General features: G+C 41.1%; 1 protein-coding gene across 1 annotated transcript in view; it reads right to left on the reverse strand.

Annotated features, from left to right (window-relative positions):
- Positions 1-211: 211 nt before the first annotated feature.
- Positions 212-27,485, reverse strand: part of LOC115359612 (plexin-A2-like) — an 82,785-nt gene continuing 55,511 nt past the window's right edge. The window contains exons 18-32 of the mRNA XM_030052168.1: positions 25,712-25,951; positions 24,312-24,455; positions 23,315-23,549; positions 22,532-22,674; positions 21,181-21,449; positions 19,025-19,091; positions 18,508-18,654; positions 17,630-17,789; positions 15,066-15,169; positions 11,290-11,386; positions 9,259-9,458; positions 7,667-7,836; positions 4,438-4,650; positions 3,801-3,951; positions 212-2,626 (exon numbers count right to left, since the gene is read on the reverse strand). Coding sequence (XP_029908028.1) covers positions 2,531-2,626; positions 3,801-3,951; positions 4,438-4,650; positions 7,667-7,836; positions 9,259-9,458; positions 11,290-11,386; positions 15,066-15,169; positions 17,630-17,789; positions 18,508-18,654; positions 19,025-19,091; positions 21,181-21,449; positions 22,532-22,674; positions 23,315-23,549; positions 24,312-24,455; positions 25,712-25,951 — 2,436 coding nt within the window. The 3' untranslated portion in view covers positions 212-2,530. The remainder of the gene's footprint in view (positions 2,627-3,800; positions 3,952-4,437; positions 4,651-7,666; positions 7,837-9,258; positions 9,459-11,289; positions 11,387-15,065; positions 15,170-17,629; positions 17,790-18,507; positions 18,655-19,024; positions 19,092-21,180; positions 21,450-22,531; positions 22,675-23,314; positions 23,550-24,311; positions 24,456-25,711; positions 25,952-27,485) is intronic.

The raw sequence follows: 27,485 nt of genomic DNA on the forward strand, positions 1-27,485 counted from the left end.
CTGGGAGACACGTCAAGACCAAGTCAAGGCTTTGCAATCTGAAAAAGACTTTGAAAATTACTTTGCATATGAATGAACCTCTGTCGAAGCATTCTGGAACACATGATATTTATCTACTGTGAGCGTATTTTGAATAGACAATGTTGAAATTATGCAAAACACAATGACTCAGAGTCCTCACCACAAAAGAAACCAGACAAAATCGTTTTCCTCAGCTGCGCATTTAATGTATAACAACAGTACAAAGTGAATCATTTGCTTGCAAAATAGGAGTGTTTTGTATGTACAGTATTTATACAATAATATATAGTTTAAAAAAAGATTAAAGTTTAAATGTCAGACAATTTATTGCACAACACATTTATAAATTATCATCAAAACACACATGAAACAGTGTATAATAGAGGGACTGGTTCTCTGTCATATTTCAACACTTAACAGGAAATCTATTAATTATTTATCTTATTTTATCTTGCTCCTCTGGATTAACATGAATCAAGGTCCTTTTAGGGAGTACAATAATCCCATTGATACTAAAATGGTAAAAACGGAGCAGCTCTCCAGAATGATGCCAATAGATAGATAGTCACAGTGACTTTTATGGGGACCAATAAAATATTCTCGTGCACAGGATGAATTTCATTTTTCATCATTGCGATGGACGAATCACAAACAGACAGGCAAAAATAAAACTCTGACTCAATGAAATCCCACAGAGATCCAAATTTGTCATCGTGATAATCATTTTAAAGTTTGGATATGGCACTATAAATACAGCAGCAAGAAAAGAACAAGCATTAAATAAAATGCACATTTGCACGTGAAACTCAAAGTTGGGAATTACACAATGACACATGGAAACAGGATGCAAAGGGAGGAGAGTGCAGGCAACTAACAAAAAGACATGAGCATTAGTGGGATCATTTGCAGATAAAAACATGGATCATTAATCATATATTCACTTGGTGTACAAAATATGGGCAACACCTCTCTAATATTCCCTTTTGCACAACCCATGTCCCCTTATGTCTTATTTCCTCAGCTAATCCCTCTTTAACTTGTCTCCTCCCTCTCTTTATCTCAATAAGCCCAGCTACATTATTTCACAGAAGGAGCAGGTGTTCTTAATATTTTGTACACTTGGTGCATTTCAAGTATCAAATGTTCAATGTAAACAATGACTGATGAGACGGGGAGGGTGGGAGAGTGATGCCGTTAGCCAGAGTGAGGCTAATCTGAACCGTGATCAGGGTTATAGTGTCATTAATCATGCTTCTGCTACAATTCAATTTGGTCTTCACTTATCTTTGAATGGCTGATTTAGTGGTCTATAGATCATTACTGTACAAAAAATTGTCTATCTCAAATGGGATCCTTCTGAACAATGGCATCTATTATTAATAGCTTCTACAGGAGCATTTAACATGAATGAAACATGAGAAATATTATATTTGGCACTAAAAACCAGGGCTTGGGTCTGGATATGTCTATACAAATACTCCAAATTCCAAGTTAATGCTTTGTCACTGGAGGATTATTGAAGAATCTGACCCTCACCCTGTCAATGACGAGCTTTGTGTTGACTGTTTTCAATGTTACTTCAGAAAATCTTCACCAAACAAATAGCCTTTGAAATGGAGCTTCAGTCGGGATGAAGATACTTCACAACACCAGAGTCTTTCGTCTTCTCCCTTTGTAGGCCTTTAAAAGGCTATAGGAAAAAGGCTTTATGACACAGAATAACGTCCGCTCCAAATAACAATCTCACTCCAAGGCCAAGTCTATGATATGTAGTGTGAATCAGTGTCCTTCATATTTGGAAAAAAAAAAAAAAAGTACTGCTAGTCTTGTCTCCTCACATGTGCCATCCCGTTAACTTGGCTCCCGTCTTAGCTGAGCTCTCGCGGTGACTTTTTCAAGTTGAGTCGTTCTGTGTTAAGTGCTATTCTCTTCACAGCTCCCGCTACAAAGCCACGCCGCACACATTTAGCATAACCAGCGACTACAAAGACAAGCCATTACCCGGTGGAAAAGAATTGGCGGCAACTTCAGCAGCCGTGATGGCCCAAATCCTCTCTCTATAGGAGCGTTTTGGAACTTGGATGTTTGCCTTTTGGAGTTTCTTCAGAAAAAAAACGTGATGACAGTGGATCCAAAAGTCGTGCTTTGGGACGGTCTGCTGTTTGATGTGTGCTGTGGTTTTCTGTGGACTGTGTATGTACATCTGAATATGTGTGTGCGGGTGTATGCATGTATGTGTGTGTGTTTGTTTGTTTATAGGTCCATAAATCTCTGTGATGTCTCTGCGTACATCACTAACTCTCTCTGTGTGTTCATGCGTGCATGTATATGTGTGTTGGTGTGCATACATGCACGTGTGTGTACCACATGCCTTTTTACTCTGTTTAGGTCCATAAAGTCTCTTCAGTGTCCTCGCGTACATAACTATCTCTCTGAGTGTGTTTCTGTGAGGGTGTGTCTGTGTGCGTGTGTGTGTGTATGTGTGTGTGTGTATGTGTGTGTGTATGTCTCAGCTCTCTGTCGACATGGCTGAGATGATCTGCTCCACCTTGTAAGCCAGCTTCTGCTTCTGGGCCTGTTCATCCTGCTCAAGCGCCTCAGTGATCTAACACACGCACACACAGACACACACACACACACACACACACACACACGCAAAGACAGAGGCACATCTTAGACTGCAGTGCAAATGGCACTGTGGCACAACATTCTTTACACTGCCAGTTCTAAAAAAAAAAAAACAACAAAAAAAAAAACAGTAGTTACATACCACAACATACCACAGTAGTTACATACCACAAATCACAGACAAGCATATGTGGTCTGCATTAAAAAACACTTGCACCACTAGATCTGCAAATTCCTCTTCCTCTGCCCTAAAAGTATCTCATAAAATTTGTTGGCGGAGCTTAATTGACAAAAATTGCTGTAAAAACTATGAATGCATGATTTTATCTCAACCAAATTCAGTACACTTATGCATTTACTCCACAGGACCATGTCAAGTTTGATAGTTTTTGGGCCATTGGTGGCACTCTTAACTTCAAATGGCAATTAAAAGCCATTGTATTTCCCAGCCATTCTGTCAGTATGGCACTCTGATGAAGAACGTGATGACATGCATAGTTTTTAACTAATAACTTATTCAAAATGGGCATCTTGTACAGGGAGTGGTTCTCTGTCTTTTGCTCAATGGTTCGGTCCAAAGTGGCCCTTCATCAGGTTATTCGATACATGCCTATACACACACGCACACACACACGTGTGCAATCAGGGGGTGACAGGGGGTGGGCCCAAAATTAACTGTATTAAAACACATAGAAGGGTTTCATTATCAAAGTCTATCCTAAGACATGTAATCATAGACACAGTATTGGGTAATCCAGTTCACCGGAATATTATTTAACTATCCAGCCAAATTTCAACATTTTCAAATAATTTCTAAATTAAAATCTAAACAGTGTTTTGTGTAATTTAATAAAGTAATTTGGGAGAGATAAACAAGAGTTTCAAGCTTTTGCTTTATGACTTTATGAATATCTTATAACATACATGGGAACATACTCGTCTACAGAGACATTATTGTTTTATTTAGGGTTAGGAAAGACTGATTAGATACAGCTGAATCTCTACCCATCGGATGCCCCAGTATCTGTCTATCTATCTATCTATCTATACTCCTGCGATGCTGATGCTACAGTCGGCTAACCACACCAGTGAAACCTGGACAGTATGTCCTCATTGCACTGCATGGACTCCACATTGTGCCGTGGCCTCACCTCTTGGCTGTACTTGCTGACGTAGGCATAGATCTCATGGAGGGCACTGAGCACATTGAACTCGTTGGAGTGAAGGCGGGCCTGTTCAGCCAGATAGGCATTCATATCCTGATCGCTGATGGCAGGCAAGCGGTTGATGTCAGCGTAGTACCTAGACGGAGACACGCACTGTCAGTGTGGAGGCCAGGAATTTATATGAGGCTCCGGTCTCACACACCAGACCTTTCTCCTCACCCCGATTCACTCTGTTATTTTAGACTGCGGAGGGAAGCTTGTGAAAAGCTCCAGAGCATATAACATGCTAGACGGCTGTAAATCTCAGGTAATTTGGCAGGAAAATAAGGATATGTGTCAGCCATGATTTCAGTCACTTATTAATACACATAGTGACACATTCAAACACACACACACACCAACCATTTCATAGACACATGCATATATTTGTTGTACTATACTTGTGAGGACTTTCATTGATGATGTTGGTTCCATTTCCTCTTCTCAACTACATGCCTAACCCAAACTATAACTCCACACTAGTCCCATAAAGAAGTGGGGAGCATGTTAATCACCTAACTTTGGAAGATTTTCCTCATCTGTTTTTATAAGGGTATTTTCATGCACACATATGCACACATACCTTTCCACCCAGCTTTTATAATGTGGTATGTCCTTGGCATAAAGCAGTTTGGTGGAGGGTGAGTCTTTGCCCAGACGGTGTTCAGACGTCGAGCAGGAGTCCATGAAAGTTTGGGCCACCACAGACAGGCAGGCATCCGTGATGCTGCTTTTATGGATGTCAAACACAAACTGCGGGTTCTTGATCACGTTTACCCAGAAGCGCAGTGGCAGGCTACAGATAACAAGAAGGAAAGAGAGAGAGAGAGAAATATTTTACACCTTGCAAGACTTGGAAGGCTTGTGCAAAATTAAAGAATTAACTCCAAATGTCAAGAACACCTTCTTTTTCTCAAAGCAGACTGATGAGGTTAATCCTGGTGATATCTATGATCGCACTGACTTCTGCTACTTCATTTTTTCAGTCATTTAAAGGAGATGAGTTGAATTGTGTTATTGTGGGATGTTAGATATAGGGGACACTGTAATTAAGTCCTGTTTATTTCTTAGTTTTATCAGTATCAATACAATACATGGAATGTTGCTGAGCCCCTTGGACAGTAGCCTCATGGGTAAAGTAACATGACTTGAAGGTGATGACATCACCACAGAGGGCGGGGCAAGCAGCAAACGCCCTCAGCAGAGTACAGGTAGGGACTGCGGTATCGGTTTTGCCTATGATAATGTTAAGGTTATCACTATTGTGAGTTATTATTTGGGTCAAAGGATGTTAACATGCTTATGATGAACTGTTGTAACACACATAATAAAACAGCTGCCCATTTTATGATCAGATTTTGATTGCAGTGTCATTAAGTTGCCCCATATTAACTAACATAGTTAAGGAATATGGGCCAGCATGGTTTCACATAATATGGGGCAGTTTTTGAAAGCTGCTCCAACTGAAGAGCTCCATTTATTATCCCTTCCCTTTATATCCCTTAGACTCATGTCTTCTACTTTAACATAAGCTCTGCTCCGTGCAGTGCTTCTGTTTCAAGGTCGCTTTGTAGTCATGGGTCAAAATCATCAAGCTGAGATCCGTTAAGATCCGTTCGGTCCTGATGTATTTTGGTTTTGCTTGGATAAACGACAAAAGAAACTGGAAATACTTTTTGTTTTAAGTGCTGACATCAATATTGCAGCGTGGAATGTTTATATGGAAATACTTCCAATAATATCTTGAGAAATATTTTAAGCTTTTTATCAATCTATTTCAACCTTATGAAAAGGTACCAATCTTATTAAAATGTTACATAATGCTGGTCACAGGCCATAGTCACGGTCTTTTGAGTCATTTCGTGTTCTAAACAGGATGAATGAAATGCTTTTAGATAGTGGTGGGGAAAATCGAGGAAAATGTATTCAAAGACAGTGTAATCCACTTGAAGAAATAATATCAATGTTTGGCTTCAGCATAGTCAGACATCCACGTTTTCAGTAGACAGTCCACTGATTTGATGCCTTGTCCCTGGCTGGAGCTGTCAAAAGAAATGTCCCTGGACGCTCCGCCCTGTCTCCAGATGGCACTGGACGTCTTGTGATTGGGAATCTTTACCTCAAGACCAGAAGAATTCTCTCCTGCTTGTAAATGAGGGTAAATCGCTTTAAGAGCTTGTGTTATGGGAAGTGTGGAGTTTTCCTGTTTGTTCACAAGTGGCTAGTGCAGTCTGCTACAGTGAAAGTGTTCTGTGCTGGTGACAGATGAGACACTGCCAGGATGCTGCATGCTTCCTTCTCTTAAATCAAATTGCAGGCTCTTCAGAAGTGGAAGACAGATCCTCGATTTGCAGACTTGGGACAAGTTGCATGTCAGATCAGTGATGCTGGATCCACCTCAGATTTCTTGTGTTTAAGAGGGCGTATGATTTCTGTCAGATTCTGAATTATGTCTACTCCGTTTAGCATTTGTCAGAAAATCACAAATCTTCTTCTAAAAATGCGGTGCCCTTATTTCTGCATGTTATTATGACACAGTTGTGGCTTATATTAACCCACAACCTGTCCCGTTATACCAAGCATGCTTCCTTGTAAAACCGAATCTATCATCAGGATTACATAGTGTGTGTATTACAAGTGTGTTGTGCTTGACTATAATTTGTACTGGCAGAGAGAGAGTTTGCAGAAGATGAAAACACAAAGGCAGTCCCAGGAAACCTGAATTCACCTAGATGAAAGGGAGGAGACAACTTAAAAAAGCTTCTAAGTCTTGAAACAAATAAAGTAGTGTGCAAAATGAGCTGTAACTCTGTATTAGAGCACTGTTCCTAATACACTGCGGGGGTTTCTGGTCTTGCTTTGTATTTCCTGCAGTTAGCCATGTCATATTACAGGGTATATGCAGGAATCTTGAAGTTAATTTTAATACCTTTTTAAGACTTTTTCAAGACCTTCTCAATATTTTTTAATACCTCACCGCCACTTCAAGCTGTAACCATTAACATCAGTGATATTTTTAACTTAACGGTTTTAGTTTGTGATGAAGACTAAAGACCAGCCTTCTCTTCCGTTTTCGTGGGGCTTCATGTAATATTTCGGTGCGTTCGTAATATGCACTGGGAGTGCCAGAGCGTACTTTGTGCTTCTGAATTTCCACCCGCCCTTTCACTCTGGCGCTCTCAGAGACAATTTACGAACGCACCCACAATAGCCTAGTTTTTTATGTACCTGTTCATCTTTGTTTTTTAATAAAAATGAATAAATTCACACACTTTTACGATGTTTTTGGGACTGAAATGCTTGGTCAGCTAATTCAGAAAAAATACTTTCAAAATTTAAGACTTAATAAAGTCGTGATAAGACTTTTTAATACTTTTTAAGGGTCTTAATTTTCCCAAAATTGATTTATCACCTTTTAATACTTTTCAAGACCCCGCGGATACCCTGTATTAAGCCCCTTTCACACATACAGTCTTTCCCTGAAATGTTCAGGACCCCTTCCTGCATGGGGTCATGTGTGAATGGGAGCAGAGATCAATATTCAGGAAAATGTGTACCACCAATTTTGCACCTCAAGACCTGGTAACATCACAGGGAAAATGCTGGTGTTGTGAATGAGAGCGATAACATTGCAGGGAGGGGCACCTAAAGCCACAAGATTTGAAACCAGAGGAACCTTCATCCTCACGCTTTGGAGAGCCATGAATTAACACCACACTGTTTTTGACATGGTATCGAGTTAGGGTTACAAAGTCAGATGGCCCTGTAATTTCTTTAAAGTTGACCATTGAGACCGTCTCTCTCTCCCTCACCAGTTGCTCTTCCAGGTGTGGCGAACGTCCATGTCGTGGATGCCGTGTCTGTCGGCCTGCTCATCCAGGAAGTCGAACATGTATTTGATGGCGAGAGGCAGGGCGGTGCCTCGACACACCGTACTGAACAAGGTCTCAAACAGGTCATCCACAAACTTCTGGAGTGTGCCCTGCAGGACACAAGGAGATGCTTCATATTAGAACGAGCAGAACAGAACAAAGTGACCGGCCCTTACTTTCTAAGACTGTGTACAAAAACCAGCAGACTCAATTCACTTCAACACATGTGGACTCCAGATACCAAACATGTCAAATTCAAGAGTAATCTCAATACCAGCTGTTACAACTGTTTCAATTTAGCAGCGAAATTAGCTGGCTTACCTGCTAGCAGAGATGGATGGAGTACTCGACCCCAGTACTTGAGTAAGAGTAAAAATACTACTGGTCAAAATTTACTCCGTTACAAGTAAAAGTAGCTCAGTCGACATGTTACTCGAGTAAGAGGAAAAAAGTACTTGCTTTTAAAGGTACTTAAGTATCCAAGAGAACATGCTTTTAAATTTACTTAAAGTAAAAGTAAGAGTAAGAGTAAATTTCTTATTTTTCACATCAATGAATTACTGTAATTTTTTCAGTTTATAGGACCTTGTAACTCTTGTAACTCTGCTTACAACTTGTCTTGTTGTAAGCAGAGAGGTAGTTTTTCTTCGGCAAACACAATAAGCATTTGAAAATATACACCTGTTTGTCTGTGTCCACGTTTTTGTCTTTCACTCTATCAAACTCAAACATGGAGTTCAGGATGGGATGTAGGGGATGACGTATTTCCACTTTTCCGTAGATCCCAGTGGAGAACGTGTACTGTCATAGGTTTCCTTCTTTGACAAACACAGCTTGTGTCCAATAGTATTTTAGAAAAAAAAAACAAAAAAAAAAACACAGCCGACCTTATAGTAACGAGTACTTTTCAGCCTTCCTAGAAATTTACTCGAGTAAGAGTAAAAATAATTGTCTTGGAAATGTATTTGAGTAAGAGTAATAAGTATCAAAGAAATCTAATACTCAAGTAAAGTACAAATCCTCAGAGTCTGTACTTAAGTGCAGTACTCAAGTAAATTTACTCTGTTACTGTCCACCACTGCTAGCTAGTTAGCCTGTAGCTACCTAGGCTAGTTTTCAGTTGCTAGCAGTTGTTTTTCACAGCAGCCATATTGAAACAGCAGGTAAACACAGGTGTTACTAATGACATTAATGAAGGTTCTGTTTCCTTCAGGTCTAGCAGAGCCAGGCTCCTGCTGTCCTTCATGTTGGCTCCGCGCATGGAGCAGCACCTTCATTACCCTGTGTTTACCCTGCTATTTCATGTCAAAATGGCTGCTATGAAAAAAGGTCTTTGCTAAATTCATTATCTGAAAATGTATTTGTGTAGTTCCAACATGTTTTTCAGTGGAGACTCTATCACATTTTTTTTTTTTTTTTTGGGGGGGGATTACACCTCCCACCCCAAGTGTGGCAGCTGTTGGTTCACTGTTGGAGTAAGGGCTACTGAATTTGTTTGTCAGAGGCAGAGATATGTAGCTCATATGTTGTACCTTTGTCGCGAGGAGCCGTGTCAGGTAGATTTCAGACACCATCTTGCTGCCGCGCTCACCCTCCTTCTGATCCCCGTGGTCGTGATTCTTGACCAGGTGCCAGACCTTGACCCCGCTCTCCAGGTCAGGGGTCAGCATGGGCACGCGAGAGTGGGGGCTGTCCGGGCTGGTGGGGGTGGAGCGGAAGGGTACATCCACACCTAGAAAACCAAAGGATACATATATATAGAGACATACATATATAGATAAATAGATAGAGAGAGAGAGAGAGAGAGAGAGAGAGAGAGAGAGAGAGAGAGAGAGGAAATGTATTCCAAAATGCTATAGATTTAATTTGTAAAAGGAAAAACTGCCATAAAGGGGCACTGCACACAACTACCAAGAGTCAATCAAAGTGAGGACATTTCGATTCAGCTGACAAAAACGTGGAGTAAGCATGTGATCTATTAATGAGTCAGCCTCACCAAGAGAGCCAGATATGCTCAACCATCAAATTATTTATTTATTAATTTCCACTCTAATGCTCTAGACTGTAATCATCTTATCAAACTGTCAACCACAGACAATAATCGGATGTTTTTCAGATCTGGTCTTTATGACCTGGTGGTCCATCTCTGTAATTTGCGAGTGACCAGACTGGATTTGTGTGTTTAGACAGTATAATCATTTGCTGTCTTTACAAGACTGGCTGTCTTGTACTAACACGGGCATGTGTGAGCTGTGGCACATTTTCAATTTCTTGTGCTATCTGTCCTCCAATTTTTCCCCATGGTGCCCCAAAGTCCGGTCAGTCAGCGAGTCATCCAACACTTCACTTCCAAAAACTAGCGAGCAATCTGTGTCACCACGTACAATATGTTCCCATCGTGAACCCTATGTTTGAATATCTTGCTGATATTTAGATTTTATAAAACCCATGAAAATTAAGGGACAGTTTTGACTGTTAAACCTTTGCTATACATTTTTGCATAACCTTCAATTTCCACTGAAACTCCGATAATCCTCCTTAACATGAGGACCTTGGTCAGCTGGTAGATTTGAGTTGGTCGTTCTGATAACAGCACAACAAGTCCTCCCAGTGAGCCGATAATCCTGAGTGTTTTCTAGACTGCAAGGTAAATGGGAGAGATTGTTCTTTTTTATTGTTATTATAGTTGCTAACATTGCTGTCAAGTTATTTATGTCAGTACACTGCAATTGCTATCTAGAGATATATTTTTTATGTTTAGTTTCAAGGTAAATAAATGAGGAAGGGTTTTTTTTTTGTTTGCAGTTGTCAATCTCATACTATCAACCCATTTATCTTAACCCAGAGGGACACAAAATAGTTCCTTTAGCTTGTGATGTTGTCACCTAGTTGATGTGATCATGGCAAATATCCACATCTGAGCGCCAGACCTGACAGTATAGCCACAACACTGCATATGTTTACATGCAACTGCTATTGCTCTCGAAAATAAATTGATTGAGCTGCTGACATTTGTAAGCAAGTGCTCCCGTGAAATAAGTAGTCCCATACGCCGTGTCATAATGCCCCAGCTTATCAGCGTATAGGATATGTCTGCAGCCCGCATTGCTATAAAGTATTTTACATAAGCTAAAAAAAATCTGTAATCCCCACATGGGCATTTCCCTCCTTTCATTAAAATCTCAGCCATTATTTTTCTTGTGCAATGCCCTGAAATCCAGTCTGAGTGGTCAGGCTGAGCTACATTTTGCAGAGATGTGATTTGAACCCCATTATGAATGTGTGATCCGAAAACATCAAATATCACGCTTAGTTTCATTTTTTATTTTTTCGTTGTTGTTGCTCAGACTTAAAAAAAAAAAAAAAAAAATCTGTCAGAAAAATATGGAATGTGAGAAAATTTGTTCTCACTATAGTTCCCAAATAAACTGCCATCCTTTCAACAAGACTTGATTTTGTGTTACGTTTTATAAGTTGTGGAAACCTTGTTTTTGCAAGTTTAATGTGCTGTATAGCAGACTGATGACTGGCAGCAACAGATGCTGCTCTGAAACAGCACCGACCGTATCTGCTGATACTGCGTGGGAAGCTGGCTGACGAGGGGATGTTGAAGGAGGACATCTGCTTCGGCACCAAGGCCACCACACAGCGCTCCGACACCTGCAAGACACAGGAAGAGCGTTTCTATGATTTTTAGCCCGTCTCCCACTCACAGCTGTTGAATCAAGGTCCTGCATCTTTGAAAAGTATACATGGCAGGAATATAAAAACACATTTTCAGTGTAAAAGAAAAGCGATGATTTTCAAAACTTTGTGATATACATGAATGTGTTTCTTTGTCTACAGAGCCATGAAACTTTGGAAAACATTCAGTAGATTGAAAGTAGTCTTTAGGGTAGGGTTAGAATACGCCAATAATAATATCCACAACAAGAAAGCCGTGATCGTGACAAACAAAACACTACACTAAACCAAGCTGAACCAAACTACAATAGGAGCAAAAGTCCTTCAGAATCTTGTTGGTAGCAGAAATGATTTTGCCTTCTTTTTTTTTTTTTCTTTTTTTTTTTTTTGTAGCCAGTCATGAAGAGAGACAGGAAAGATTGGGAAAAAGTGAAGGCGATGACATGATGCAACTGAGGTCCTGGGGCCGGATTCTCCAAAGGTTCTTAAGATTAAATTTCTTCTTAAGTTCCACTTTTTTTCTTAAGTTTGGGTTTAAGAAGAATCTTAAGATATTTTTGAATTCACAAACAAAATATCTTAAGAATCCAAACAAAAGATCTTAAGAATGTTCTCAACTTTATTCTTAAGATTTTTCTTAAGAATAAATGGGATTCTTGAAAGAAATTATCTTACTATTTTTCTTAAATAGTATCGTAACTTTAAGACAGGTAAAGGTCGTCTTAAGTAACCACATGCTGTGTGAAGGTAAGCTATTTTTCAAACATCTTTGATTAATTTAGAGCCAGATTTGATTATATAACATAGATTAATCTAGTAGGCTAATACCTTAATAATTTTACATTTTATATGTTAACATAGTGATAATCGTTATCTAAACTGTAATTCAGCCTAATATCTAAACCAGTATTTAGACACATATAGGCACATATATTGTTTCTGAGTCTATATGAGGACATTTTGTTTAGCCACCAGTCACCATTCATGTGTCAATTATATTTAGATTCCATTAACTAATAGGTTAGTAATATTGTCGCTGTCCAATACAAAGTATGTATCTCAATTTTTGAGAAAACACTTTTATAACATCAAATCAAAGTTGAGACTATAATGGATATTGTTTTGTTGTAATTTAGATGGAACTGCTGTGGGTTGCAGCTAGAGGCTGTTTGTTTACATAAAGGTAGATAGTTGAGAAGTTCGTAAGTGGAAAAAATTAAGAAGTTCTTAAGATAATGTGCAGTTCTTAAGAAAATAATGGGGAATAGCACTTGAGAACATTCTTATGAACTTCTCATTTTTTCCTCTTACGAAATGTCTTAAGATTATTAGTAAGAACTTTTTGGAGAATCTGGCCCCTGGTCCAGATTCAAACGCAGCACACTGTGGTAACATGGCACGCCTGACAACACTGATTTGATGACAACATTGAACTATGGGTCCTGACCCCCCCGGGGGGTCTCAGTGTGGAGACAGGTGGGTCATGGAGAGGCTGCATCAACGCATTCTTTTCTCAATAACAGAGGATGGAAAAATCTTAAATTGCATCAAGGCAGGCATTATTTCTGCATCCATCAGGCACCCTGAAGCACCGCTGACCGTGATGCCATGCAAAAACAACAAGCGCTGGAGAATGAGAGCAGCCTTCTTAGCTATTTTTAAACCCAAGAGCAACTGATGTGTTGCCAAAAAACAATGAGAAGATCAAAAGGCACCACATAGAAAATATGATGAATCATACATTGATTATAGTTTTGCAGCCTGTCAAGGTGTTTTCATCACCTGGAAAAGCTGGCATGTGGTAACACAGGATTCACTATGACATTTAATGTCCACAAAACAAAAGCACATTTTATTGATTTGACTAATGACAGATAAGCTTAACTACTTTTTGACAGATTTATATCAACACCAAAAATATTCAGTGAGTCTCAAGACAAATAGTACCTCTACATTTGTGTCCTGGCATGAAGAAATTTTAAAAACCTCTGACATCAATCACTGCACCACCAGGAAGCCTGAGCACAGATTATTTTTAGTCTGTTGAGCCAAATAAACTATTAACATCTTGGCTGGCCCAAAATATTAAGTATTATTGCAACCTACTGCACACGCAGCTGAACTTCATAGTGAAATGTGCTTGTTAGCTGAATCGAATTCATGGACTTTGTGACTGTTTTGAAGTTAAAATGGCTAAGCAGAAGCTCAGTGTGAGTGCCAGTCCATTAAGTCTGTACAGTAGTTCCAGGGCACTATACTGTGGCTGTACTTGGCACAGGAAGGGAGGTCGTCCTCAGCATGTGCAGATTTCACTCCACTGTTCTGCATGAGCTACAAAACGAAGCTAATACAAATCCAGCTTAGCAACAGAACAAACATTTCCACACTTGGCAGAGAGATTAAAAATAAAAGCGCAAACGGTTCATCTCCTTGACAGATAAGCGAGGAAGCATTATTCCTGTCAAAACCTGCTTTTGGCGTGGCAAATGTACATTTCCCTTGTCTCTGTTTTCTCTGTTCGCTTGAACAACAAAAGTAGGCTCAACTAAATGTTAGTTGTATTGACGTCCGCACTGCCTGTCATCACACTGAATCATGGTACATGATTCACACTGAAGGTAGATGACCTGTGTAGATGTATCTATGGACTGCAGCAAAGATGTTGTAAGAGAAACAGGCACACTAGTGTTAGACTAAGCACGCTTGTTCCCAGGAGGTTGTGTAACTCTCAGCAGGGAATAGGATGAGTAATGTTTTCTCCTCTATCAACAGTGTCTGCTGTGATGCCCTTGAGGAAGACATTTAACCCCCTGCTGGTCTGGCGGAGCTGCTCAGAGGCTAGCAGTAAAAAACTGGAGCTGCATGGTCAGCACTTGGGTGATGATGTACGAATGTGTGGCAAGATTCCTGGAAAAGATCATGCATGTCCAGCGTAGCTTCTAGGGGTGTCACGATTTCTATTCTAAATCAAAAAATGAGTGATGAGCATTCCGTTTTGACCATTGGAATCCCGTGCAGGTTTGCAATTCTTGAGAGGCAAGAGTTCTCGCCGCCACCAGCTGTCATTCAGATGGCCTGATTCGCAGCCACTCCCAGATGTTAAGCCCTCTGTCTCGTCTGACCGCCCCAAGCCCCAAACGCTAGTTATCGGGGACTCAGAAACCCAAAGGATCAGGCTGACAATGCCAGCGACCGTCATCAGTCTCTCTGGGACCGGCGCTCCTGACATGGAGCCCTAACCATAGGGTGCTGGCAAACAGGAATAGACACCCCGGTGAGGCAAATCCAAACACACCAGCTGTGACAACTTCATTACAGATGTCAGCACCAATGATGTTAGGATGAGGCAATCAGAAGTAACAATGGGTAACATAGCTAGGACATGCGACTTTGCCAGAAGCATATGTAATACCACTCTTGATACCATGTAGCTTATCTTTTTAAAGAAGAATTTAAAAATGTAAATGACAGTTGTCAGGGCATGAAACCGATGATATGTTCATCTTTACACACCAAGGCTTTGAAGACACTTTAAAATTGAGTCAAATCGTGATCCAAAGTTTGAAAAATCCTACTAAAGAGCATGCAGTTTACATATGCCAGGCGGTGTAAGTGTGCAGGGGATTTGCGAAAAGTATGATAGTTGTCAAGAGACCTGGTAGTGCATGAGCGTGTTGAGTCTCTTCCAGTCACTCTCGATCTTCGTGGTGATGTCTTCATCCTGCAGGACCACGCGTGCCGTCCTGCCCTGCCGCCACTCTGTGGAAAAATGCAATCAATATTGAATGTACAACATATGCCATGTACTACAAAAAATCCAACCTAGTTTCAGTTGTTTCAGGAAAAAAAATTTTAATAAATGTGTTTAAACAAGGCAGAATAAGGCAATTCAACCCACTGGTATAAAGAGAAGGACACTTGATTCTGAGAATTGGAAACAAGTGGGATTATCTTATTCCACAGGCCATTTTTTTCCCGCTTGTTTTAAGAAAAACAAGATTTTAACACTGAATATGAGATGGAATGACTTGTTTAGATGGAGATTTTTTTTGCAGTGCTTTTAGTGGATGATTCTCATGATCAAAAGTGCATGGCAGTACCATAGGTGATACATAACAGTGGGCTGCTGCTTGCGTGTGCCCTACTGCCCCAAGCCTTGCAGGTGAGGTCATGTTGTCCTTGCACTGCTCTTAACAGTATGTTCTGCAAACCCTACTAAGACATCATGTGTATCTGTCCCAATGTCACCACAGACAAATTCTTGTTCTTGGCGATTAAAGTGATTATGATTCGGTGAACAAAACACAAATGACACAGCCTCTTCAGAGGGTCTGAGATTTAAGCTGCCTAGAGCAACCAGGAGAAGCTGATCCTCTCCTAATCCCTCACCAATAAAAGCCCCTTTAGGGGGTAAAACTACACACCCAGAGCAATATCAGCTTCTACCTACAAGGTAACTTCCTCACTCCCCTTAAAAGAGCTTGTCAGCTGGATGTGCTCCCAGACATTCAGTATAGGATGACATGTTGTGGGTGTAAAGCCTAAGTGTAGGTGCGGTGTCAGAGAGGTTTAACTCCAGCGTTGGTGAGTGGAGCTCTGATCAGTGCTGAGAACACGCATGCAGGGTTTGTCTGCTACAATTTAATGTTGAGCCCTCTATAGATGTCATAGTTTTAATTCAATGAAACATCCACGTAGGTTTAAGGAATTAAGGATATACCAACAATTACAGATTTAGATTCTTCTTTTTTTCTGAATTTTGGAACAATATTCCCTTACACAAAATATTGCATCTCTTGTCACCTTTAAACATTCTTATAAAGATTTGATACTGGAGGGTCTGGCCTATCATCAGTGAGTTGTTGGGTAGTCAATGAATATCTAGGAATGCCTCTGCACCAGGAGCCTCTTAACCTCTCTGTACTTCCTTTATAATCTTTTTTCTTATATAATTTTTAATCATCTTTTTCCTCTAAATGCCCATCTCTTGTGACTACTCTATCTTCTAAGTACTTCATTATTTAATTTTTTCTGTTGGTGCGGGGCAGGAACCCTTTGGTAATCAAACATTTCGTGGAGCCCAAAGTGTACTTTCTATGCACACTAAAAACTGCTGGGTTAAAAAACAACCCAACTTTAACCCAACCCCTGGGTCAAAAAGGGTTCAACTACTTGCTGTGTTATTTTGACTCAAGAAACTGAGTTATGCATTTTGACCCATAATCTGGGTTAAATAAATAACCCTTTTTTTTTTTTTTTTTTTTTTTTTTAACATGACCCAGGATTGTAGTCAATATAACCCAACTTATAGGTCATATTCATTTAGCCCACTCAACCCAAAAGTTGAGTGGGCTAAAACTTTCACACAGTATTCTTACTAATTAAGCACTTCCACATTTATATGATTTTACTGCACGTTTCCACACATAATGCTATTCAATTCTGAATAGGCAATCACGCGCAAGTGTGGTGTCAGCAGCTAATTCAATTGTACGCTCAGAGGTGGAGCCAAGCCCTGACTACAACCCAAGCCCAAAGACACACATCACTCACGATTTTACACTGTTAGATTATCAAGGTGTAAATTATTCAATAAATAGACAATAAATAGTCTGTATAAAATGTGCAAATATGCAATGTGCAAATATTCTGTGCAAACCAATAATAAAGTGCAAATATTGCTACTAAAGTGCCAAGTGCCATTATTAAAGTGCATAGTTAAGTTGTCTGTTTAAAGTGCATTTTCTACCAACCATGTTGTGTGATATTTACAAGCAAAGCTATCAGTCACTAGTAATGAAGTGCTCTTCGTTACACAAACTGTTCGTAAAGTATTCAATCAATCAATCAATAAGCAATCAATCAATCAAACCCAAGTCTCTGACCCAACAATGGGTTACTCTCAGAAAAAATAACCCAGAAATATTACCCAACTCGAAAAACCCACAAATTAGGTCAAAATAAAATCCTTATAACCCAAGAAATGGTTATGGCTCTGGAAAAATAACCCAGAAATGTAACCCAAAACAAGTAACGCAGGAACTGGGTTAAAGAAATAACCCAAGTGTTTTTAGAGTGTGGTGTCCCTTTTTCCTTGCAGGTTTCTATGTAGGTATTTCCCCCTCATAATTATATCAGATCCTACATCATTAAATTTGCGGTATTAGTATTAATTCAGTTTGCATACAGTTGGTCTTCTGCAGTGTGATTCAGCCTCACCTAGGTCCATATCTGCAGCCCGAGGCCGCTGGGAGTAGGGCATGTTCTTGTACACCGCATCCAGGATCTTCTCCTTTACCTGGGTAATGGTGTCACAGTTGAGCACCTTGACAGGAATTTCTGGGCTGTTCTCATTGTCTGGGTTCACACAGCTCAGCGTCTGGGGAGCCAGGACAAAGAGAAAGGAGAGGGGAAGAGGGGGTGTGAGAGAAGGAGGCAGAGAGAAAGGTGTTGCTTGCAAAAAAAAAAAAAAAAAAAAAGTCCTTTCATTACCTACTCTTCACCAAACTGTCCTCGTGGAGAGGATCTTGGCCAGAAATGTAATTTCACACCTCCAGGATGCAGGCTGTGCAGCTCTAGCGGGGGCATTAAACAAGTAATGAGACACAGCCTCTCAGAGTCTCCGACATGGCGATCAGAGAGGTGTCATTCTGTCACTGGCAGGCTGGCTCTGCTTTGGGGGCTAAAGCCTGAGGGAGAGGTTACTCTGACGGGCCGGTGAAACCCATCCGGCTTAATTTTAATGGAAGGGGAAAAAAAAAAACATGCTGGGTGGCTCCTACCAAGTATCAAATGATTCAAACTCCTTGCTCATTAAGTTTAGCATACACCTGTCAGGATTTACCAGACTTTGGTGGAAATTGCTGATTAAGTTAAGCGTTTAAAACTTAAGTTTCTTCATCCTCTCTCATTACCTTTCCACGGACGTCACGCTATTGAAACTATTGAAACATGAGGTCAGCATTTCAAGGGACAGAGAGCCCCCTTGGCACCGCCCGGGCCCAGTTTCCATTCGGATGTGTCACATTTCTTCGTGAGGAGATGCACAGAAATGATTACAGATGGAATTCTGGAATTTGAACGTCTCCGTGACTCACCAGCGTCTTATATTCAATCTGCTGTCGGATAAGTTTGTCCTCACTGAGGGAATAGCGCGCCTCTCCTGTGATGGAGTCTATGGGCCCCTTCTCCATTTGCTGTTTGATGGCACAGAAAAGCATGAAGAGAGGCTCGCCAGCGCACTCCTTTGTTTTGGAGGGAAACCCAGGGATTACAGAGAAAGGTGGGAGAAAGGACAAAAGAAAGGGAGAGGAAAAGGGAAGAAAATAGATTCTGAATTTTTTGGACGGTGAGACAGACGGCGCTGCATGACTCATCAAGTATAAATACGACATAATAAAGTGGAGCTGACTCTCCTTTGGAATGGAAATACATTTGACCCTATAGGTTAACACTATATACCCCACACTGTCCATTAAAACACATCAATATTGGACTGTTACAATGCACACGCCACTCCATCTGCTATCAGATCAATGCTAATAATTTTAACGAGCACTGTCATGCATCACGGGGACATCTGGAGTGACGAGGTGCACGAGTCATTTACATTACCTTGAGAAATTTGTGGAGCAAGAAGGCAAACCAATTTGTCAGCATCTTCTCTGCCACTGACTCCGTTCTGCAAGACAAGAGGGAAGTGTACTCATTTGTTAGCGGGGGGATGTCCCACAGAGAGCTGGAATACTCTGATGATTCTTTTATGACTTAAGACGTAGAAGAAGAGCCTGACAGTGTTGGAGGGAGGGGGGGGAGAAAAAGAGGCGAGTTTACAGAGAAATAACATCCTTACTCCGCTGCGCGGTCTCAAAGGACACACACTCCGATGTAGCTGAGTGCTGCTGGTGCAGAATATATTTGGGTCATGACATAATTGTGCAGACACAACTCTGATGTCCACTTTAAGTCCCTTCACTCTGCCTCTTCCTTACTGTGTCAGCACTTAGCTGTCTAACATGAAACCAGATGGGAAAGATTTCGTGACTTACAGTAGTAATCCCCCTCAAATCATGTAACAATACCTTTAAAGTGGAACATAAGCTCAGTATAATTTGATTCAAAGCTCGCAGAGTTACAGCCAGCTATCTGGCGCTCTCCCTAACCTGCTGTCACTCTCTCAGTCCTTACCTGCCTTCTTATACACTGTATCCACTCTCCTGCAGACTGGCTCCAATTAAATTTGAGAGTGTCTTCACAGGAGCACCCTGTTTGGGCTAACAAGTTCAAGTTGTGCCGGCTCCCATGTTAACTCATGCTTATATTTAATGAGCGCGCCTCAGATCGAGAGAGAGTCCTCCTAAAACACTCATGAAACATTCAGCAGGCCAGTCTCAGGATGGAAAAAAAAAAAACAATCAGCAGATAACCAGAGGTGGAGGAAACAGGGAGAGAGGAGAGGGAAGGGAGGAGAGGTGAGGTGAAGAGGGAGGAAACGTGAGTTCCAGCTGAATGTTTCATGAGTGGCACGCAGAAGATAAGCCAGACTGACAATGCTTCTGCAGCCGCCGCCGCCACCGCCGCTGCTGCTGCTGCACTCACATTTCCCCAAACCATTAGGTTCTCTCCCTCTCCCAGTCCCTCCCACTCTCTATCACTCTCACCGCCGCTGTCTTTCACCTGTCTACTCAGGCACACTTATTTTTCCGGCTCTAACGAGTGCCTCACGCCGCCGCACGACACAAAAACTGAACCGAGCTGCTGGGCTCTCCATCACTGGCCTAATTACTCATCCATCAGAAGTGCAGTAACTGGGCTGGAAAGTACTGCACAATACACAGAGGAATTATCTATGCCAAGGGATTATAGCAGCGCTGATCAGGCTTGCGACCACATGGCCACCGGTTCAAATTCCCCGGCCGTTTAGGAAAATCTGGACGGGGGAGGTGAAGAAGTAATTGCTCTCTCACCTCTACAAACACTGCTGAGGTGCCGCTGTCATACCCACTTAACCCCCGACCGCTGCAGTGGAGCCGCGCAAAGGGCCAGCAGCAGAGCACTGTGGCTGTGCAGGGCAGCTCCCTGGAGCCGGTGTGAGCAGCTGCATAAATGTGAGTTTTAAGTAATTATCTAGGTCTGTCTCGGAAGGTTCTGCTGCCTTTAGTTTCTGGCAGTATCTTGCTTCATATTAATACAGTTCTATATATGTACAGTATGGAGTTTCATTCCAAAATGACTGCTTGAACATAATGAAGCAAATTATAGTGTTTTTTAAAGAATGGGAAGTAACTCATATTCATATCCGTGTATGGTTGACAAAATAAGTTGCATTTCGAGATGTCAGATGAGCATTGAGACAATGGAGTTTTTGAGTATACGTTAGAAACCAAAGTGCAGAGTTGTCTATGGCAGCAATGTGGCATATGCACATAATCGGCTCCCACAATGCACAAAGACATGCAGGGTAACCAGACAAGCCACAGCATTTAAAGTGCAAAATAAAATAAAAGCATAAGAAACCTGGCCGTGAGATAAAATAATAAAATCCGTGTCCAGTCCAGTTGCATTTGGTGCAAAGGACTTTGTGTGTAGATTTTTTCATCCTGATGGCATCCTGATGTGTCTACTTTAAGGGAATTGTTCAAACTACACTATTATCTGCCTTTTTCATGGTGTGCCATTTGTCTATATTTGTGCTATATATTTGTATATGGAAATTTTTGGAATGCAACTCCTCATATATTCCATGAACAGGGTATATATCTGGGTTTTACCTGCGCAGCAGCAGCTTGGGGTGGTTTTTGCTCTCCAGGTTGCGCTCGATGAGGTCTGACAGGAGGTGTTTGAGGACGTCAGTGGCGTACTCCAGCCGTCCCTGCAGAGCGGTCATGATGAGCGAGGCCACGTAGCCGCGGTCTCGCATGGAGAAGGAGCGCTGCAGCTCAAGGGTGCGGATGAATGTCAGCAGGAAAACCTTGTTGTTCACCAGCTGAGCAAACTGCTTCAAGGCTCTCTCCACGTTCGCCTGCCCGCTCCCTGGCACCTAAATACATCATGCAAAGACACACGCTCATTAGATATTTACGACTCTCCGGCAGTGATCAAAGAGAAAAGTAGTAGCATAAAAAGAGGGATATGAGAGGAGAATGGGATATCCACTATTTGAAAAAAAAAAAACACGCCTACTCTCAAATAAAATAGACTGGTAGTGTAAAAGGAAAGTGCCTTATGGAATAGTGTTCCGATCATGAACCATTTGAAGACATTTGTGTGACACTGACACTTTTGTGGATAGACCAAAGGGGAGATTTAGGACTGTACATCAGGGCTAATGCTCTTTGCACACAGGTCCAGGTGCATCCTGACCAGGGGGGGATCTTTTTTGATTTTCAGTTGCTAAATACATTAGTCTGGGGCAATTTGAGCGCCTATACAACCTAAGAACATTCAGGGAAAAAGTCTGCTTCCTCCATGACACAGTCATGATGTTTAAAGTCTGATCACAGGTGTTCTTTAGAATCTTTAGAACGACTGGAGGTTCTGCTTTCTTTGTCTGTATGATGCTTTGTGGTTGGACATGGGTATAGATTATTAGGTAGGTGTTAAATATGTAACACTTCACTACCGATTTTTGTCGGCTTTAACTTGGGCCAAGAAACACCAAGTGTCTCCACAGCGGGAGCACCATCAGAGTAACTCAACGACCTCAAATTACTGAGCTGCAGATCGGAGCTGTGCAACGCTTTTCCCACTGAGTTACATGAACAGGGTCTCTAGTATTTTCTTAATTAAACCTTAAACCAAGACCAAGTAAGCCACTTCTTAAGGATAAAGAGACATGTAGATTATCTGCATGAGCTCTATGCTGTACACTTCAACTCTATGCACTGAACTTTGGCAAATCAGTGCACCGAAGTTTGAGGAATATTACATTTTATACACGGCTGTGATCGAAACAAAGGTGCACCAGGTAGAGGAAAACATCATTTTAGGTTTTTAGGTAGACAGGAAAAAGTACTGGCTGAAGCCAAGACAAGATCAAATCCGAGATGTCAGAAGAGTGGAGCTGAGATGAGAGTGGAGCACTACAGCCCCGCTTCAGGTGATCTGTGGCTGAGCCCTCACCTCCAGCTCTCGGAGGACAGGATGGTCATCGATGCCGGGGAAGAGAACCCTCATGGTGTAAGTGCGGTAGTCGAGGTAGGGGATGCCGGCTCTGTCCAGGTCGCTGGTCAACTCGTTGATGTCCGTTTGTAGCTCTGCAAAGGCTGCCAATGACGGAGAGGCGCTTTAAGCATTTTAGAAAACACATATTTTATTGATGCACGAGTCACACATCACGGTTATGAGCAGCTTGCATATTGGGAATTGCATTCTAGGGTTTGCTATCTTGACTCGCTCCTTTAAAGATTCGAGATGAAGTATTGTAGGAATTGTAAAATAATAATGCAGCTCTCAGAAATCAAGACATTCTCTATTCTCATGAAATTAAAAAGCCTTTATCATTTTGAACAGAGAGTGCGCTGAAATTCTTTGGATCTACATTTCTCTGCAAAATAGAATTTGTAATATATCTTACTATTCAAATTTGGGCTTATTAATTAAGAGTTTGATTTGTAGAACCTTTACAACTTTGCTAGCTGATTATAACTTAGAATACAGCTGTGCTTTACTCCAGCGTTTACAGGGATTTCAAAAGTAAACAAACTTTTACAGCTTTAAAATGCATGAAAAACTCATGCGTAATCATCAAATTCTGCCGATCCTTGCATCAAACAATATTTTTTTAATAAATAAACCTTCATTCCAATAAATCACTTTGTAAGCAAAGGCTGTAGAAGAATGGGTTTTCGCTATTCTGCCATTACAGATTGAGGTTTGTTGTGGGTAAGCAGCATTCTGACTTACCTTCCTTACACTCCAGAGCCACCCGGGACTCCAGGTTATCCATCTGCATCTGCAGGCGCTTGAGAGTGAGGTCATTCTCGTGTGACTTCCGCCTGTAGGCAAGCAGGACGATGATGACGATGATGAGGAGCAGCCCTCCTCCGGCTGTGATGCTGAGGATGGCGGGAAGTGTGAGCAGGCTGTCCGAGCGGATGTGGACTGCTCCTGGAGAGATGTGGAGACCGCCGACTTGCACCTGGACACAGTCAGCGTTACAAATAAGACATTCATTTGTACAGCGCTTCTCAATAATGAATAAAAACTAGCAAAATCAAAAACCAAAGGGCTAGACATAAATTAAAAGTAGGGTTGCTGAAGTATAACGCTGATAAAAACATTGGGAATCTCTAGTGCAACACAGATTATTACATGCTGTTTTAACACTTTATCCTTATCAAAATGAATTTGACTGTGGGGCATTTGAATATTACTTGTAGCACTTGTACTGCAGTAAATCTAAAAACAATTTACCCAACAGCAAAATAAAGGGGGCGGGTTATTTAGCTCTGCGACCAAGAGAGGCAATAATTATGACAACCCTCTTTTTCATAATTAAGTTTATGACAAAGTACTGTAAAACAATTTTCCAGAACAGTAGCCTTTGAGTGAGAGAATATAATTTGTTAAAAGTTCTGAGCGGGTAATGCAGTTCTCTTCTTGGGCTGGTTATCTTTCACAGCTCTTTCACTCAGCATCACCAAGGCTGCCTGCCAATAACTCTGGAGGGCAATGCGGTGTAATCAGGAGCCTAGCAGACCAGAAGTGACAGACAATGACAGAATGACAGTGACTGAACTGAAAGCCTGTCGGTGACCCACAAACAGGCCAGAGTGCAGACAGACTCTGACCCATAGAGTGTGACCCAAATCCAAGAGGACAGGCACTCAGATGGACACACAGACGGTCGGGCGGGGCGGGGCGGGGGTGGGGGTTGAGGGGGGGCAACGGAGAGACTGACCAGGACTTTGTGCTGCCCGGTGAGGTTGGGTGGCTCGCAGAGCAGCTGTGTGTCAGAGACGGTGAGGGAGCAGGGAGTATCTCCGATCAGCACTGTGTAATTCAGCCTGGCTCCCCCTGACGCAGATGGCACCAGGTTACGTCCCTGAAACACAGTCGCATCATGTTTATGTATTAAATGCTTCATGGAAGTATTTTACAGAGCAGCAACAGCTCATTCATACACACCACAACCGCTTCAAATCAGCATCCACCCTGCTAGAATCAAGAGGTATCCACTTTTAAATCTAATCTAAACTACATCAAAAGGTGAAAAAAATCAAAATATATGTTCAGATCTGATTCCTTGGCAATGTAAAAATGTGGGTGTATACTCCATTAGCATTATTATTATTTCTTTTCCCCGTGGTTGCTGTTTCTTAGCATCATCTGTAAAAGGCCCTAATGTTTCATGGCACAAAGTCACGTTCCTTTACAGCACAGAAAAGGAACAGGGTAGTGTGAGAGATATTTCAGAGAGGTGGAAAGTCCAACACAAATCTCAACACGTTTAAATGTGTTTTGTACATTTCATTAGAGTGAAATAATAACAATAACAATAACAATCATAACATAAAATATTAACAGCAATAACAACAACAATAATAATAATTATAATAATAAAACGTAATTTGGATAACTTGTCTTTGGGCTCACCCTTTTGGCTCAGCCCTGAATACAGGGAGTTGCAATAGTCTAAACGGGATGAGATGAATGCATGGATAACTTTTTCAAGGTCCGCTTGAGATAAGAGATTTGTTACTTTTGTAATGTTCCTCAGTTGGAGCATGAAAGAGGAAACCTTCACTCAAAGACAAGGACAAGTAGCAGTAACCTCTTTGTGACAGTAAGCAAGAGCATTTATGGAAAATGTGGTTGCATTTTTGAGAATCACAATAACAGCACCTTGAGACTGAGGCAACCAATTATCTCCACCACAGCCGCTGTTTACAATAATTATATCAAGGTATCACTATTAAAAGGATAATAACATATTGATGGGTAGAAATGCCGCATGTGGCAACTTCAAGATAATATAGTCACATAGGTTAGGTTTTTATTGATCACTGAGAGGAAACTGGGTCATTACAGCAGTGACTCATCATGTCAAGGCTAAATATTTATTGACTTGAGAGAACAGTTGCTGTCTACTTTAGTGAATCTCATCTCAAAGGACTGGGACTCATGCTCCTTCCTGTGCTTATTCATACAAGCTGAATGAGATTTATAAAGGCAAACTGGTGCTCTGGGCAAATATAACTTTTATGCATCACAACATTTTTTTTTTTTTGCATATGTAGGTGTCCAGATATTTTCTTAAATAACTTTTTAGGAATCAGTGCAAAGCCTCCTCTCACTTACTTTGAGTATGATGGGAGCACCAGGTTTCTGCTCCAGGACCCCGGAGAGGCTGAGGGGCTCCAGGTAAGGGTTGGGGTAGTAGATGAAGCTCGTGTTGTTGTAAGTGAGCAGGGCCTGCACGTTGTTGAACACAAATCCAAACTCATCCACATGTTTGATGGTCTCCTGGTCGGGGGTATACTCTGCTTTCAGGGAGGGGGCAAAACAGCTGATGGTGGTGGTATTGAGCACCTTGCACACCTGGAAAGAAATCAAACAAAGATTACACTGGTACAAAGGGAGACTGAAAGATATGGATGTAAGACTATGCATATCAATGTAACATCAGCAAACAAAATTTTAGAGTGGTGTGTGCTTTAGTATGAGGACTGATAAGGTGAATGGTTATTCAGAGCATAGGCAAAATGGCTTAATTTCAAATATGTCTCCATTCCCAAATTGCTACCTGAAATTTATTAAAAATATAATAAAAGAGTTTTATAATGAAAAGTATATTTTGAACACCGAGGTCTTGGGTCACCTGGTAGTGTGCTCACTTTGACTGGGCCAGTGTTTCACCTCACTTCACCTCATTTGAGTGTAATGGTTCTGTAATAAATAGCAAGGCTTCCTTTCTGTGTTTCCTAATCTAAAAACCACCAGGCTGTATAATGAGTTCATTTTTTAAAAATTCTGAACTATTGTCTCTTTTTATAATAATAGAGTTCATACACTGGATGATTTTAAAATCCAAATTTGTTGTGCAGCCGAGGCATTCACCAACTATTTTATGAATCTTTGGTGACTGACTTGAATGCTTAAACTTGTTCGGACTGTGCATGCACGTAAGCACATTGACTTTGTGCTTTTCTCTGGTCTTGCCTCGCATATGACGTCAAAGATATCTGTACATCTGCCCGCAAACATGTTATTTTCAATGTTTGTTTCCCTCACCCCACATCTAACTTATGTGCTCCTGTCCACTCTCATGCTTTTAGGTTTTTAAAGGCTTTTATAGCAGCTGTTTTTCCATTAACTGCTGCAAAACTGGACCTGAATCATAGGGGAGGGCTCCATTTTTAACAGTACTAACACTGAAGCACCACAGGGACTATGCAGAGTTTTAAGCATCTCTTACCGATGCAGTGGAGCACACAAGACTCAAAACCACTATCTCTGACCAGTTCATAACAGTTTTTTAAAATAGGGAAATTTATGTATTTTTTTAGATACTTTCCTCCATGTTTCTCACATCTTGACCCCAAACTGTGTATCGTGTTAAGTCCACCAGCTGTCGTCTTGATGTTGTTCCTAAAAAGAGGTCTTTGACACAGTTGTTTGTGGTATTTTATTTATAACCAATACCTTTGTGGCAAGTGGCACTTTGCCTTCTGTTTTCTTGTTCCATCACGCCTTCAGAAAAACAAATCTAGATCCCTCAAACCTCAGCAACTACAGACCAATCAAAGCTTCTTTTTTTATCCAAAGTTTTACGGAAAGTTATTCAAAGTCAATTACGTTATGAATCAAACCCTTTTTGAGAAATTCCAGCTGTGTTCAAAGATGTATCAGTACTGACACTGCCCTCATTTAAGTCACCAGTGACCTTCTGGCAGCACATTCATGTGAGCTCGATTTTAATCTTTTTACATCTTACTGAGGCCACCGACAATGTAGGATTTTCAATTAACTGGCAGCTTCAGAGTCAGGGTTGGCATCAAAAGCTCAGGACTTTAACTGGTGGAGCTCAAACCTCTTATACAGGACATTCCCCATCACGTTAGAAAACTGTGGA

This window comes from Myripristis murdjan, chromosome 5 (genome assembly GCF_902150065.1).
Source record: "Myripristis murdjan chromosome 5, fMyrMur1.1, whole genome shotgun sequence".
Taxonomy (NCBI): domain Eukaryota; kingdom Metazoa; phylum Chordata; class Actinopteri; order Holocentriformes; family Holocentridae; genus Myripristis; species Myripristis murdjan.